The sequence below is a fragment of the Antedon mediterranea genome, chromosome 5, assembly GCF_964355755.1.
Source record: "Antedon mediterranea chromosome 5, ecAntMedi1.1, whole genome shotgun sequence".
Lineage (NCBI taxonomy): Eukaryota > Metazoa > Echinodermata > Crinoidea > Comatulida > Antedonidae > Antedon > Antedon mediterranea.
In genome coordinates this window covers 9503142-9520414 of record NC_092674.1, presented here as the reverse complement: position 1 = coordinate 9520414, position 17273 = coordinate 9503142, and the positions used below count along the sequence as shown (strand labels likewise).

The window sequence follows — 17273 nt, the reverse complement described above, 5'->3', positions numbered from 1 at the left end:
CTAGAGTTGGTTTTTTTTCAATCAATTGCGAAAAAACTGTGATACCGGTAGGCCTTAATTGGAATTTCACGGGGATAAAACCTCATCGGAATATAGGCCTCAACGGCTATATGGTTAAATTTTATCTTTTAATTTTATATTAGCCTATACTGTACATTATCACAGAGTATTTAATATTTGTATGCATTTTTTTATTTGCTTTTTTGAACGAAATATACACTCTTGATTGTTGTTGTATGAAAAACAATACTTTTGCGAGTGGCTAAAAGTTGTCAGTTCCAATTTCTTTCCAATACGATCCACAAGTTGCCAAGGGACATTGCATCGACATTTAAGATTGAGCATTGTGGAAAAGTATGAAACGATGAAATGTTTATAAACGAAATAAGTATATAGGCCTATGTATGGTAAAATACAATGTATTACATTTCGTATCGAAAATGTGTAGGCTTAGTTTTGACCATATATTCTGTCTATTAGTTTCCAAATCATGGAAAGTTATTTCGGATATCCTCCTATCGAGGTTAATCCTTTTATCACTATTGTGATACTTTCTAAGAAAGTGCCTTTGTTTTTTTTTAAAGATAATTATGTAATCGCGTAAATAGTTTAAAGTAAAGGTATTGTTTTGTATCACGTAAACCGATTTTTTATTTTATTTTAAACTGAAACAGTTTCCTAGAATGAACTTACCTCAACACCCTTTAATATTATCTATTTGACTGGATAGTACAAAAAATGCGGCCCAGTAAAAACCAAAATAAAAAACGTATTTTTTTAAATAAACGAAGCTGAAATGTTTAGGCCTACAGCAATCATTATACAAATAGTAAATATTGAAGATTGAATTAAGAAAGATAAATATATACCTTCAAATGGATCATAGTGGAGTTTCCTTTTTAAATCCATTTACTGTGCAAGGGCCCTCAAAACTCATTCTTATGGCATGCTTGATCTCGATCGGAGAAAGACTAGTTGAGCCGTCGGATGATCCGGTTAAAGAAGCTCCATGAGTTGGTGAAGAATGGTTCGAATCAAATCCATTTGACGTCGCTATCCCATTACCGTATATACTCTTTGGTTTTTGTAAAGGCGGGGTCGATTGTAGATTTAATTTGTTTTGAGAAGTGTTTTTGACCGAGTAATTGGGATTGGTTCTTATTCTGCACCGACGTCCGCGTATACTGGAGTCTGGAGAGCTGGGCGAACCATTTAATACTCTTGACCCATTGACCTGGTTAAACGAGGCTGGTAGTGAAGCTTTACGTTGCATTGGTGGAAGATCTTGATAATCCAAAGGATCTAATTCATGATAGATCCTAGATTGAGGATGTACATTATGCTGAGGACTTGGTGACTGCTGCCTCTGGTGGCAATGTTGCTGATGCTCGATGAGCGAATGTTGCATTTGGTGGTGGTTCGGGTGATGTCGAATATGTTGCTTGCTCATTTGATCTGATAAGTCCTCTTCAGCACACTGCCGTATTGTTGACGAAGACCTTTGTGGGTTTATCTTTTCGTAGTTATTAGAAGCCACGGGAGAAGACCTGCTACGGGCATGTAGCCTGTCGGCCATGTGCTGTTGATGTGGGTAGGAACGCTGGTGCTGATAACCATATTGTTGCGATAATCCACCAGGCTTCATTGCCTGCTCAGCAGCAGCAAGCTCAGCGTGAAGAGGAAAACCTTCGGCTATCATTAGAGCTTGTGCCATGGCAGATCCTTCACGTATAACAGGTTTCTGTGGCGCACTGTTCCTTCTTAAAGATGATGTTGAAGTAACATGCTGCGGTAAACACCTGATACCTTCAAGTGGTTGGAGCTGAGGTTGATGAGTAATACAAGGCGCTTGTTTATCGGAGTTAGAGTTATTATTTTGGCGAGAGTGACCACTGTCTCGCAAAGACGGTGCCGAAAGTTGTCGCGGAAGATGTCTTCTGTGAGATTTAGGTGATGGCTCCATTGTTTGATGATTTTGTTTTTTGTTAATTTTTTGCTGATGTTGCTTTTGTTGTTTTTGCTGATGCTGTTGTACTTTTTGCTGGTGTTGCTGGTGCTGCTGATGAAACTGACGTTTGGAGCCAAAACTTTGTGATGGTTCTCTCCTTAACGATTCGTTCTGATACGGAATAGAATTTAGGGACTGAAGTGACTGAACAGGCACGGAAGTTTGAAGAGTTGGTTGATTTGGAGACGGTGATCGTCTGCGGCTTTTTGATGAGCTTTGTTGAGACTTCTTTCCTGCTTTATGTGGCATGCTGCCGTAGTTTTGCGAGCCAACGGAAGAAATATTTTCTGGGATGGTTTGGAATGAAGCTGCAGACGATACCTTACCGGACGAATTAGGTGATTTGCATCGGTTATTCACATCATGTATATCACCGTGTTCGGGTGATAACTGTTGTTCCATAAAATCTCCATGTCTACCAGACGATCGATTTGTAGAAGATGTGGATGTTAAATTTGAAGATGACTTTGTTTTTGAAGAATTTGTTAACGATTGCTTTTTGTCAAACGTTGAGTCTGGCGAATCTGACGGAGTACTTCCGTCTTGTAACCCATTTGACAAATGCCCTGTAGAGTGCCGTTGCTCGCTCGATGAAACAGAACCACCACTTCTACTGGAATTGCTGCCACGGGGACTATCAATAATTGGTACACCATAATCTTCTAAAAGTTTAATAACATTTTGATGGCAACCTTTGACGGCAACACGCATTGCAGTTCGCCCGTGTTCATCGGCATGGTTGGGATCAGCCCCATGTTGCAAGAGGGCATCCACAACTTCCATATGTCCTTCTTGAGCACTGATACACAGAGCAGTAGCTCCTTGATTGCACGTTTGATTAATAGTAGCATCATATTTTAATAGCAATTTTACAACCTCAACATTTCCCTGCCAAGCAGCAGATTGAAGAGGTGTACGCTTTTCATTGTCCATAGAGTCGGGGTTTGATTTGTTCATGAGCAATAGCTCTACCATTTCACTGTGTCCCTGCCATGCTGCAACGTGTAAAGGACTTCGTCCTTCCATATCAGCATGGTCTACATCTGCTCCATTTTTAAGCAAAACCTCTGTCATTGTTACTTTATTATCCAAAGCAAGCACGTAAACAGTAGTTCGACCTTCCCCATCCTTGTAATTGATGTTCGAACATTCATGAATGAGGAACTCCACGACTTCTTTATGCCCTTCCATTGCAGCAGAACGAAGGGCACTACGCCCGTCATGACCGGTTAAATCGGGATCAGCGCCACTTTGTATAAGACTAACGACGACAGGTAAGTGACCTTGTTCAGATGCAAGAATAAGCGGAGTTCGACCATCCCGATCAGTTGTGTCAATGTGAACCTGGGCACCTTCCTGAAGAAAGATCTCAATAACCTCCTTGTTTCCTTCGAACGCAGCCATATGTAGAGGAGTCCAACCAGAATGGTCCCGGTGCATTTCATCAAGGCCTCTTTCTAAAAGCAATTTGACGATGTCGCTACTGCCTTGAGCAGCTGAAATCGAGAGAACTGTTCTTCCGTCATTGTCCATAGTATCGACCGCGGTTCCAAATTTCAATAGCGTTCTTACAATTTCAACATGCCCCATTGATGCTGCAGCAATCAATGGAGTTCTGTTATTTGTATCACAGTGATCAATATCAGCACCTCCATCCAGTAACATTTCAACAACATCGTGATAACCTTCGTATGCCGAAACCAGTAAAGGTGTTAGTCCATCATGATCACAATGATCAACTTCAGCTTCACATTTTATTAATAACTTTACAACATCCGCATGTCCTTGGCTAGACGGTACACACAAGGCTGCAACAGTCAATGCAGTGCGACCATCCCGATCTTGGTGATTTATCTCTGCTCCATGATCTAACAAATGCTGGACAATTTTACTATGGCCCATATAAGCAGCAGCGATAAGAGCGGTTCGCCCTTCGTTATCTACTTGATTAACGTTGGCGTTATGTTCCAGTAGGTTTAAAACAATGTTTTCATGTCCTCCCCATGCTGCCGCTCGTAATGCCGTGCGCTTATCAGCATCACAACTATCTACATTTGCACCAGCATCAAGTAACGCCGTAACTACATCCGTATGGCCAGCCCATGCTGCTGATCGTAAAGGAGTCCATCCTTCGTGGTCTGTATGGTCAAGACTTCCTTTATGTTTTATAAGCAAATTTACAATATTTGAATGGCCTTGTCGCGATGCCAGGCTAATTGCAGTTTGCCCAGTTTTATCAGCTACGTCAACATCTGCACCGCGATTCATAAGCACTTTTACAACATCCATATTGCCTAGGAACGCCGCGTTGGAAAGTAAAGAGCGACCATTGTCGTCGACTTGGTTAACAGACGCACCACCATCCAATAGATCATTCACTGATTCTGTACGCTGTAGAGCGTTTCTGAATGTCACTGGGTCAATCTCTTTACCGACTACTTTAGCACCAGCTTTTATTAAAAGTTCACTGACTGGATCAATAATTTTAGATGAAGTTACCATGCAATCTTCTACTGGAGCACCAGTCTGTAACAACCAAAGTGCAAGTTGAGATTCATTCATTTGGGGAGCAAAGTTCGCTTTAACCATATGTTCTGCAAATTCATAAACTTGTGATGGGTTCAGTTCTTTGGCAATTCCACTATATCTTAAAGCTAACATGGCATTTCCGTCTGCACAACTACATAAATATTTCTGTGTACAATGTTTAACGTCAACCAACCATTCCGTGAAACTATGGTGAAACAACAGTACATGTTCACCACGAGTTCGTATTAAAATCCTAGACATGATATGTATCCGTTGTTTAAAATCTGGAAACGTCATAGCCATGTTTCGCGTCCGGACACACAAGAATAATTCGGCCTCACTCATTGGGCGTTTGGCAACAAGTAGAGTGTTCAATATTGGTTGTATTTTTGCGAATTGCTTCCTAACGAATAATCTCTGACATAGCCAAAGGTACAGACCATTTAAAGTTCCAGGGATCTGGGATATATCTTCCAACGGTATAAAATCCTCGCCGACACCGTCCAATACTTTCTCTAAATACATTATACAACCATTGCTCTTGATATGCAGTTGATTCAACATCTCTGCCGTCTCTCTACTCAAATGGTTACGTAATGATTCCTCACGATCTAGTCGACAGAGAATATATTGTTGAACGTCTCGAACAACATGAGACTTTCGTAAGTCATCCAGGCTTAGTTTTCTAAAGCCTGTGAAAAGTCTTGTAACAGACTTACTCTGTCTACGCGCACTACAAATAAGGTTTAACCAAGGTGGAAAGAACTCGTGATGATTCGAAAGAAGCTCGGCAATGTTTCGACTGCCAGATTTTTCTTCTTCGTTTCTTGTAAACCCCTCATCCACAGAATCAACAAGTATAAAACAACTTCTTTGAGGTGGATTGAGCGATCGTAACGGTAGTAAAATCCCATGTTTAAAAGCGTCATCCGGGTTGTGTTCACAAGCAGAAGGTTCAAGCAATGCCTGGATACTCGGGTCTCGTATTTTTTCATCAAATCCATGAATTGCTGTACACCTTGATATTTGGTTTACTAATCCTCGAATAAATTTTCCAACAGATATAGTTTCTACGTCATGTGATTGGCAAAAATGGTAAGCTACAACTCTCCGGCTTAGGTTTCTTTGCTTTCCATGACTAGCAGTGGGCCAGACCATTTCGGCACAAAATGCCGTCTTCCCACTGCCGGGTCCACCAACAATTAACGTTCCACATGTTTTAGCGTTCTGTCGATTCTCCAAACTGTGTAATAGTTTCTGAAATGCCCATTCCCGACAGTAGAAGCGTTTTCCTTGAAGCATACAGTGAGTCATATTGGTATGGGTAACATACGGACAGGTTGTAGACGAGTGGTGTTTAGCGGCAAATAGAAATGTGCTTTCTCACGTTCAACGGCAGCCGGTCAATACCTGCAGAGACAAAAATAAAAACGTGTTATTATTCAGCTCGTTTTATTGAGCAAACTCGCTATTTTCAGATGCAAATTGCAATAGTGCAACGAGCATTCACGGTGTCAACACAATAGACGCATTGTAGTGTGAATCGGTAACCGAGGCACGGTTGCTGACCCATTCAGCGAGGAGACGGCTAGGATTTACCACACTGTGTCGAATAAGTGAAAGCCGTAACACCTCAGATGCGAAGGATAATACAATTGTGTCAAAGCCGTTGCTATTATTGTAGTGTCAATGCGTATTTCCCACAGTGATGTATAATTAAACGGATTCGGAGCACAAAGTAAGCAGGTATACATAACGGACATGACAGGAAACGTTTGACAATTTAAGACTACTTAAACCCAACCCTTCTCACTAATTGAAAAGATGTTCGTGTTAATTTTCATTCAAATTATCGATTTAGGGCTCAAGCCAAAAACGAGCGAATAATGTCTCCGAATCGATGACCACTCTACTGTATATCTTGTTTTGTTTATTGAACCCAGCGGGAATGTAGTAGTCTTTAAGAAATTACCTCTTATCAATAAAAGGCCTACAGACATGGATGGAGAAATGTTACAAAATACCAACACTAATAAAGAACGTGCAAAGTGCGATAATAAACATAGTGCGATAACTTTGAAAATGATATCGTTACGTTATCAATTTCAAATGGACTTTGGTCTCGCTCTTTAAGCTTGTTTCCCACTTGGACGCAATGCAACGAAGTAGGCACAACGCAAGTGAGTTGGTTGACCAATCAAATATGACAGTTCCGATTATCCTTCGTCGTGATTGGTCAAACTATACTACTTGTGGTGCGCTTACGTCATTGCGTTGCGTCCAAGTAGGAACCAAGCTTCAGAAAACCAATTTAATTGAAATAACTTCGTCGAATTGTTCAAGCACACCACCTAGACTTATCCAGCGTGCCCTCAACTTGAACAACGATCTATATCTCTTGATCTGTACCACGTGCGATTCGAATTATTATATCGATATCATTTAGAAGGTAAATGATCAAGTGGAAAGGAATGCATGATGGGTTTGATTGCTGATGACAATTGCATCGATGCATCAATGAACCTGCAGGTAATGATTGAGTAAAGTACTTAGACCATGAATGTATGACATCGGTTTGTGGCCTAAGTTTTAAATAAACCTTATATTGGAATTCTAAACACCGTTTTACAATTTAAAATATGGAAAAGGGACGTGAAATTTGACGCAATCAATCCGATCTCATCTATGTAATCAATGCTTCAAATAATAACAATACGATTATCTGTTCGCGATCGATAATTGTGACAAATCTAAATAATACAAACGTTAAGATTTACTGTATCATCTGTTCCCCATTATTATTTACACTAGTGTTTAGAAATCGAGTGTCCGGAAGTTTGCTTGTTGAGTTCGTAGCAGCAGACCACATCTAATCTGTCCACGCTCAAACCTAGTTCTATACCACTTCTAATACCAATGTAATCCTTAGATGATGAATGCAAAGGAAGGCTTTGCGATGTAGTATTTATCCACGATATGATGTCTACGAGTAATGAGATATTAATCTTAAAACGTGGATGGATTTAGAGATTTTATGAATGGCATGTTTAGCAGTGCAGTAGTGAATTATCAGCTATTATTGAACGAATACGTCCTAAAGTACATATACATTAGACAAATGGTATTTTCTGTTCAAAATAACACGGTTGTTAAATATGAATGTCAGATTACTAACAATTTGTACGCGATTCGGAGTAAATTACTGCTTTGTGCGAGTTTCTTTTTCCTCTTCTGAGCAACATTAACAAAGTAGTCGATATCTCATTCATCAAAATGTACGACAATGGGACAGTCTGGAGCATAATTCGTTATACCTTACAAAAGATAACATTATAAATATAAAGGTTATTGACATCCGGTGTGCCTATCAATTATTATAAGTTGTAAATGTACATTCGATTGAATTTACGACAAGCAAACGATTTAACTAACAATTAATTATTGAACAAGGAATAGAACATAATGAATGAGTATCAATTAACGATGGTGTGTGCTCGTCTCTTACGAGCCTGGGGCTAACTTAATTGCAAATACTCAAAATACTGCTTGGGAAGGTTAAGTACACACCATAATTTTTTTACTCAAATTGAATACATACATTATACCGTACAACATAACCACTTATATTGCTGTACTAAACGACCGTCGGAAATATTATTCACAATGCTAACCCTAGACATCAGACATTACTCAACACTAAATGTCTCATTGGTGAGCAATTTATTCAGAACCAATGATATATTTAGCATCAGTGCATAATGTTCAATAACTATAATGAGCACTTAATGTTACCGACACAGTCTGACAAATGTCTTTTTACTCAAATGTTCTTCACATAAGACAGTGACCGTGTAAGATTATACTATACCGTACAATCTACGTGACTGTTCTGACACCGGGGTATTTAATATATCATAGCACATCTAGTGTTATCTACTGTTAGGTTTATAACTTATATAATATAGGTCTATAACTTATATAATATAGAACAACGAAGTCCTATTACTTATATAGGTCTATAACTTATATAATATAGAACAACGAAGTCCTATTACTTATATAGGTCTATAACTTATATAATATAGAACAACGAAGTCCTATTACTTATATAGGTCTATAACTTATATAATATAGAACAACGAAGTCCTATTACTTATATAGGTCTATAACTTATATAATATAGAACAACGAAGTCCTATTACTTATATAGGTCTATAACTTATATAATATAGAGCAACGATGTTCAATTACTTATATACTCTACATAAAGAGAGACATATTGAGAATTTGACGTTTCAATATGTATTTTTGTCATTCTTCTATATAGTAGTTATATATCCATTTTTACCTTTACAACCTATTTCAAAAAAGTGTCATGACTAATATTAATGAATAATATTTTTCAGCTCATCACTATGACAAATAAACAAATATTTGAAGATATTAGTATTACTATTATATATTAATCATAACACGCCACGACATATGGAATGATTCAATGAAGCACATGTGTTTCGACAGCTTGGTATATTTTTAGAGTGAGTGTATACAAAGAAGATTTGTACAATTAGGCCTATACAAAATATATATAGTACAAAGTATTCTACACTCAACTATGTCAACTATTTATTTAGATCCAAGACTATCAATATTAATAACCTAAACCTACATCACAATATTTACCGGAAACTTTGGGTTATATCCAAAACAAACGATCCTGTCTAGACGCAGTGGTTCAAGTCACATAAAAATGGTGCTGGTTACAACATAAAAGGGCTAATCCAAAGTGTGGCGGAAACGTGTGTTGCTGGGATTTTTAGATCCCAAACGACACTCCTTTGGTTGATGCTGCATCGCACAGTGAGCAGTGACCAGACACGGTATGCTACGTCTAAAATGTCAATACAAAACGCAATGAATACAGGTCATGAAACGGATTATAGGATGTCAATGCAGTGACACGGCAATACAAACACCACGGGGGATAACTACTCCATTTGCTCATCTTACCAAATACGCCGTCAGTTTAAAAAGCCGCAGATTATGATGTAATAATCTCGCATAAATATCTTCCGACAACCCATTTGCGTTTGCATCAGCAATGCGCGCGCAGTATATCGATGGGCGAAACCAAAATGACGTAATAGTGTTTAGTCCTTGTGCAAAACTGGAGTTTCTCTTTCTCAGCTCTCAACAAGATAAGTTCTCCCTATCTTACGTGAGCATCAGGTGATAATTAGATTTCGCTCAATATATATTATCCATAAATGTCTAGAGCAATGCATTTAAGGTTAATTTACATAACAAATGCATGGCAAGAAAAGGTTAAGTGTCGTCATTGAGAAGGAGATGCAAAGGGTTGGATAAAATGGGGCATAGATTGTCAAGTTTATGAAATATAAGGGAATTTGAACTTCGTAGAAAACATTCATCTACAATTTATAGTGCACAATTTATAAAATTCTTAATAATAATAATAATAATAATAATTAAAAACACCAAAATCTGCCATTGTATGAATGAATTTTCTTAGCAATTAAAGCATATATTTATTAGCGTAACTGACTATGTTACGAATTAATACCACCACGAGTATTCTATGGAGATGACTGCCAACGTTTGCGCATGTCCGAATTCCAAATATTTCCCTTGGTCTAATATATTATTCATATTTTGTGGTTAGATCATGGACCTCCATCCATGAACATATTTTGGCCAGTGCTTTGAAATACACGCTCAAAAGTTTTGGGATTCCAGCACACGCTTTGTTGAACAACTACTAAACAAAAGCAAATCACTGTATTAAGTTGAGAATGTAATAATTAAAAATATAACAATATATTCTTACAGTGTAGATTAGACTATCGGAGTGGATTTCAATCTACTGTAGTTAAATGGTTAAATCGAAGCTGAGTCCGACTGAATTTAGTCGACACACGTTTGGAATACATTAGCTTAATAACAAATATTAAAACTCGCTAAGCTATTGACAAAAATACGTATATGAATATCAATACATTAATGAGAACAGTTGTGTTTATAAGCATAAACGATTCAACAAAGCTGCTAAACATGTACAAACAATCATGAACTATCTCAAGGCCCGAGTAAAAACGCTTGTTGATATTTTCATCTTCTTATGCTTGAATGATCACCTTACCGTTTAGACAAGATTTCAAATTTCAATTAACCATGCGTTTATTAACTTTATAAACAATTGACAGAAAACGATAGGCCTATATGTAAATAAAGCTTAATTACACTCTCATCTGCACAGATGTGCCAATAAAGCTTGGTTCCCACTAGGACGCAGCGCGCCGAGGTAGACGCAACGAAAGCTACTGTTCGGATGATCCATCCCGTTGTGATTCGTCAAATTACTTGGGTGCGTGCGCTTACGCCCTTTTTGCGTGGTGTCCCAGTTGGAACCAAGCTGTAAGATGCCATATCTTGTATCACCCAGTATTTCAAGTTGTGTTTAACTTAACTAAAAGAATTAGACCGCCCTCATTCAACAATTTTAGCCAATTAATTGTCTTTTGAATATAATACAATGGTTTGTAGTTCTGAGAAAACCCGTTATTTTTCACTTAAAAGCACGTTAAAACAACCACATCCCTTAGGCCATAAAACTACAACGTTTTATGTGTTCTGAACAGAAATACTAATAGGTAGGCCTACACACAAATTACAATATGCATACAGCATGAACAAAAACTAAAATTTTCTTACAAAGTGTAGTACTAACTGGTTTTCAAGTAAATTTGTATTACTAAAATCAGTCACACTAATTAACTTATATACACAATATCAATTATTTAAATGTTAGATTCGAATCATGTACGACATGTTTCTTAGATTTAAAATGTTAAGTTATAAGGTAAAGTACCACTGTATCTGTACGTACCTTCTGTTCACTGTTCGTTGATAAAAACGTTATTTCCAGTAGCAAAATACTGTATATAACACAAATGAATTTTGAAATCCCGTGTTGGCCTTTTGTCAAGAAACACAATGATGTCAAAATCATAACTTCCTAACTAAACACCTCCGTAAAATTGTGAACTCGTCCGAAACTCGCGCTCCGTGGGCTGTCTATTTATATCAACAATCCCCAGACAATGTCGTGTGCCAAAATCTCCGTCCTAGGCCTACAGATAGAAATCGTGTCGAGAGGAGTAATATACCTACAGATCTTTCACAATTAAGCCGTTTAGCGAGTCTACGTAAACTGACTACTATACTCGTCAGTGTTTGATAAGAAAGTTATCAAATAAAGCTTTATGCAAAGAATACAAGTTACACAAAAGATAAGTTTAAACAATTTACGGAACACCGGATGTGGTCGGTTCCGAGTTGGCTAAGTGCTGTGAGAACACGCTTACAATATTCCATTATGTTTACTGACACAACGCCAACGTAAACGCCGTTGGTTTTTTAGGGGTCTTCATGGGTGCACTATTGCACCACAAAAAAAAACTCATCCATGACTAGACAATACCATAAAGCAAACTTAAACCCTCTTAAATTGTTTCTATTTGTCAATGAAATGAAAATATTTAAAAAATGTATTCCAATTCATGAAAGTAATATTATCTAAATTAAATCAATATTGTTCTGTGTATATAAGTACCGGATATTTATTCAGAAGTATGTAATCAGTTAGGAGACACTAGTTTCTAGTCTTGAAGACATATTTATAAAATGCTATATTACTGTTGGTTCTTTATGATCTTAAAATTAAACAACAAACTGTATATTAAAGTTAAACATAATAACAATAGGCCTACGTAACCAAAATTACACACATACACTAAATTTGAATTTCACGCATTTTAATTTATACAGACAGCTTTGTAGGGTGACCCATAAACAGGGTTTGGCCTTAGTTTTACACCGTATACTTCCCTTCGTTAATTACACCATAAAGTTACCCCTAATGTGAGTGTTTCTTGAAGAGGGGATGGCCGTAGTTTGACACCATATATGTCTCTTTGTTAATTTCACAATAAAGTGTCCCCTTAATAGAGGTGTCCCCCGTTTCACAGAGAGGGGTTGACCGTGTGTTAAAACATACTGTGTATTTCTTCTCGTTCATTTACCGGGAAAGTGTCCCCTTAATAGGGGTGTCCCCCGTTTCACAGAGAGGGGTTGACCGTGTGTTAAAACATACTGTGTATTTCTTCTCGTTCATTTACCGGGAAAGTGTCCCCTTAATAGGGGTGTCCCCCGTTTCACAGAGAGGGGTTGACCGTGTGTTAAAACATACTGTGTATTTCTGCTCGTTCATTTAACGGGAAAGTGTCCCCTTAATAGGGGTGTCCACTAGCGACGCAACGCAAGGACGTAACGCAACGCAAGTGAATTGACCAATCACAAGCGATGGCTTATTCGCTTGTGATTTCTAACTGTCTATAACTTCGCTTGTCATTGGTTAAAACGCTTGCGTTGCGTTTACGTCCTTGCGTTACGTTCTAGTGGGAACCAAGGGTGTTCCAAAGGAGGGGTTCTACCAAGCCTGGGTTCTATTGTATTCTAAATATTCTAAATGGTGTCTTGGATAAAGAACATTAAAAACCACGGCATGACAGCAGTGATTGTTTTTAACAATACGTAATAATAATTTTTATTTGAAGAACAGTTACAATAGTTATAATAGAAAGCGATGCAATTGAAACGTACATATCATTGTCTGTTTCATTTTATAATATCACCCTAATCCTGCTTATGAATAGCGCCAACATTCTTTTGGGGGATTTTCTGTAGATGCATAATTCACAAAAGATTACCCCCCGGATATGCAGTTCTGTCAATTGTGTTGCTTCCCGAGTTTAGTTGTATTACTTTATCAAGTTATTCTTTAAAAAGGGTTTAACCGCAATTAAACTGTCATAAAAAAAAGCCACGAACGGTCAATCTTGAATTTTGACATTTGTCACGTTCAATGATCAATAGGAAAATACACCTGATATCGATATGACCATTTGCTTGCAAAAGTGGCCGTAAATTGGAAAATACACATAAAACTAAATGTAAACAAAACAAATTTTTACAATGCTAAAGTCTACGTTAAAGATAGCCAACCTATTTCTTAAATATAACTAAACCAACCCTCTAAATAATCTTTCAATATTTTAATGGGGTTCTAACTCGGGGGCGTCATGTCTACAAGCTGATGTTTATACAATCTAACCACACATGCTGACTTTCCTTGTGATTTTTTATTATTTATAAAAGACGAAATAAACGAAATGAGCCCTACTTCAAATTCGTTAATCCGTCAATGTTAAACTATGTTCTCACTAGAGACGCAACGCCGTAACGCAACGCAAGTGATTTGACCAATCACAAGCAATGGATTATCAGAACAGTTGCTTGCCATTGATCAACTCACTTGCGTTGCGCGAACAACCTTGCATTGCGTTTCTAGTGGGAACCACGCTTTACTGTTGACGGTTTCAGGAGTGGATAAGTGTTAGGGGGAATTTGGACACATGAATTTAATACCATGCCAATTAACATACCAACGGATTTCCGATATGTAACATTCGTGTAACAGTACCATCCCGATGTGCTGTTGCTATAGAAAATGACTGTTTTGACATCATTAGTGATGATCAACTCAAAATAATAATCACAAAAATGTATCAAACAATTTATAAATAGGCTTACAAGGAAGAATAAACTTGTAACCAATACACTGTTCAAAACAAAGCAACAACGTAAATGTATATCCAGTGGTAAGGTTAAGTCTCTTATATTGAAGTTGTCCGCGTCTGTCGATAGTCTTTACATACTTAATTCATACACAAATCAGAGACAGAGATCTCCTCCTCAACTCATATGAAACGCCTTTGCTGAGAAATGACGATTAGTGAACCGCTAATGTAGGCCTAGAACAACGTGACACCTAAAACATTGTCACAATGAAAAAAGGCTAAACTATGAATTACAGACAGTGACCTACCTCCAAATCCGAACAAATTTAAATTACAGAGTTTACAGTTCCAATTACACAGACAATTAGCGTAAAACAATAAAGTTACTTAACATGTATCCTTCCAATTACCGAGAAAAGACAACTTTACAATAGAACGCACATGTGGCGCCAAATCTAGCTTGAAAATAAATAAATATACACATACATACCGTATTAGCACGTTCTCGATAATTGTAAAATATTACGGTCGCGTGGTAAAAACCATGTCAAGTTGGCACAAGTACTTCACAGTCCTTTAGTAAGCTAGTGATATGACAATCTGGTGTGTTACACGTAAAGTGTAATATAATGACCGGAAGTTTTGACGCTATGACTCGTGTGTGTACCGCGTGGTTCAAGTATTCCAGGCAGATATAAATACAATATAATCGGCCGATGTTTAAAGAGTGAATGGACAAGTATTGTATCTTGTCTTTGGAAATACCATCCACGCATGACCTCACACGAACTGAAATCACTGTCAGTCTTGCGTATCGTGATTTGAACTTGAACCAATATCAAGGAACTATATTGTACTACTATCAATATGGTAGTACAGTACTATTGTTAGTTGACAGTATTTCTTTTGTGTTTTCACCTTACGTACGTGTGCTTTTATTAATTGTTCTTCGAGCAATTTCCATCATTTCTAATACAATTTTCTACATCCCGAGACACTCATCCTCCCTCATCCTTAATTATAGTGATCGCACCAGAGATGTTGTGCAAGTGTTCACACGCAGGCTGGGTTCACACGCACGCTCCGATCACGAGCAACTCAAAACATATTTTACTGTTTACCTGTCCAAATTAGATAGCTCTTCGTTCGTAGCGACACTGTAAATTAGCTACACATGGTACCATATTTATTGCATCTGATTTGTGGATTAGTGGCTGCAATGTCATCGTAAGGATAATCGGAAATTGGAGTCCATATTGCATATAACATGGTTTAGTTAACCCATATCTAACCTTTTCTAGTATAATATTACTAATTCTGTTCAGTACTGGTTTAAAAAATTGGCTTAGGTAACCAATATTTAACCTTTTTTATAGTCCATTATTACTATTACTGGTAATGCAGCACTGCCACTGTTCTATTTTATTCGAATGCAGTCGGCCTTGGTTAGTGAGATGAGCACTTAAAATGGTAAAAACTACGTTAATGAATGGCCTATTAAAAGCGTTTCTAAATTTACTTAATTACGTAGACAATGTCAAAGTTGGAATCTCCAAGAAGAGCCGTGTATTTGTTATTCATTATCAGATGATTCACATAAATGATACGTTACATTTTATATTTAGTTAATTTCCTTGAAATGAATATAAATTCCTAATAAAAATCTAAATATTGAAACAATTTATGACTATTATCTTAATTCAACTATAAGTACAATCGATTTCTTGTCAACTAGGATACGAAATAGATAATATGCTGTAATCGTTTAAGTCGACAATTTTCAACTTCCGTGTTATTTTCAGAGAATACTCTATCATTTTTAATGATCAATATTCAAATTTAAATAATATTCGTAATAAATAAATATAGAGGTATAATTATACATTAGGCTCATCTCTATAGATAAAAGCATATTGGAAATCATTAAACATTTTTCCTGCTTTTTCTTCCATGGACCGAATGTGTACATTAATATTTCATAATAATTGAAGAGGCCACCATTTATAAAGTTAAACAATAGGTCGGTCATTGACCGGACATTATTGTCAATCACCTCCGGGCAGTGTCGGAGGTGAAGCCTCTTCAAGAGACAGCATACAAAGCCTACTTTCATATAATATTTATATTAAATCATGTTTTTGGTAACAAAAACCACACCAATATAATTACAATGGGATCACTTAACACCAACAGCCGACAAAAAAAAGTTAAGAGGTAATGGCACCACTTAAGCCGGGTCCAGGATTTGAAATAATGTGCGAGGGAAAGGGTCTATAAATTATTAAGACATAAAAGAAATTATTAAATAAGCCTACATTATTATTAACGTGTACAATTTATTTATAAGTATTGTAATAAACAAAAATGTAGTATATATAAATGACCAACGCAGCATCTAACTATAATCACTCCTAATTATGGCATGGAGAATCCGCTTCACCAAAACCCTCTACGGACATTAACCATTTTATAACGTCATCACATTTCAAAGATACTACATATATAATATCATAGAGATATTATCTCTATGATAATATTCAGCAATACACTAGGCCTACATCATAAAATAGGCCTAATCTATGACGTCATATGTCATTCAAAGAGTGCAGTGACATATTAATGCAACAACAAAAAAGCATATCAACTTCCCATATATTAACAGTTTTAACCATCTGTAATTAATACGTACTTGAATACAAAATGCAGGTGTCACTCTCTGTACGGGTAGTATTGTTGTACAGATTACAATGGGCGAATGTGCAATACAGTAGCATACGAGTTTAAGTTATCAGTACAGTAAATGCTGTTCCGAGTATTATTACGTAATGTCAACTTATCCCAGAAAACGAAACCGCTAAGTATTGTTATTCCTTCAGAGAACTCTGTTCCTCTTCTTCTTCTCTCCGTATTTCTGAAATAGTCTTCCTTAAATCGTTCTATTATTATATTTCCATGGTTTTGTACCGAAAAGGATATTGACATTAAAGATACAGTTGTTAACGCACCATTGAAAAAGATTAGATCACCCGATGATATGGCATTATTATTAATTTGTACAATAGCATAGGCAATTTCAC

General features: G+C 37.0%; 1 protein-coding gene across 5 annotated transcripts in view; it reads right to left on the bottom strand.

Annotated features, from left to right (window-relative positions):
- Window positions 1-17273, bottom strand: part of LOC140049968 (uncharacterized) — an 83090-nt gene that overhangs the window by 5972 nt on the left and 59845 nt on the right. For 3 of the 5 annotated variants that reach the window (XM_072094924.1, XM_072094925.1, XM_072094926.1), the window contains exon 4: window positions 870-5947. In XM_072094924.1, coding sequence (XP_071951025.1) covers window positions 881-5851 — 4971 coding nt within the window. In that variant the 5' untranslated portion in view covers window positions 5852-5947 and the 3' untranslated portion in view covers window positions 870-880. Of the gene's footprint in view, window positions 1-869; window positions 6910-14686; window positions 15123-17273 lie in introns of those variants that run through there. The other 2 variants (XM_072094927.1, XM_072094928.1) reach the window with 2 other exon arrangements.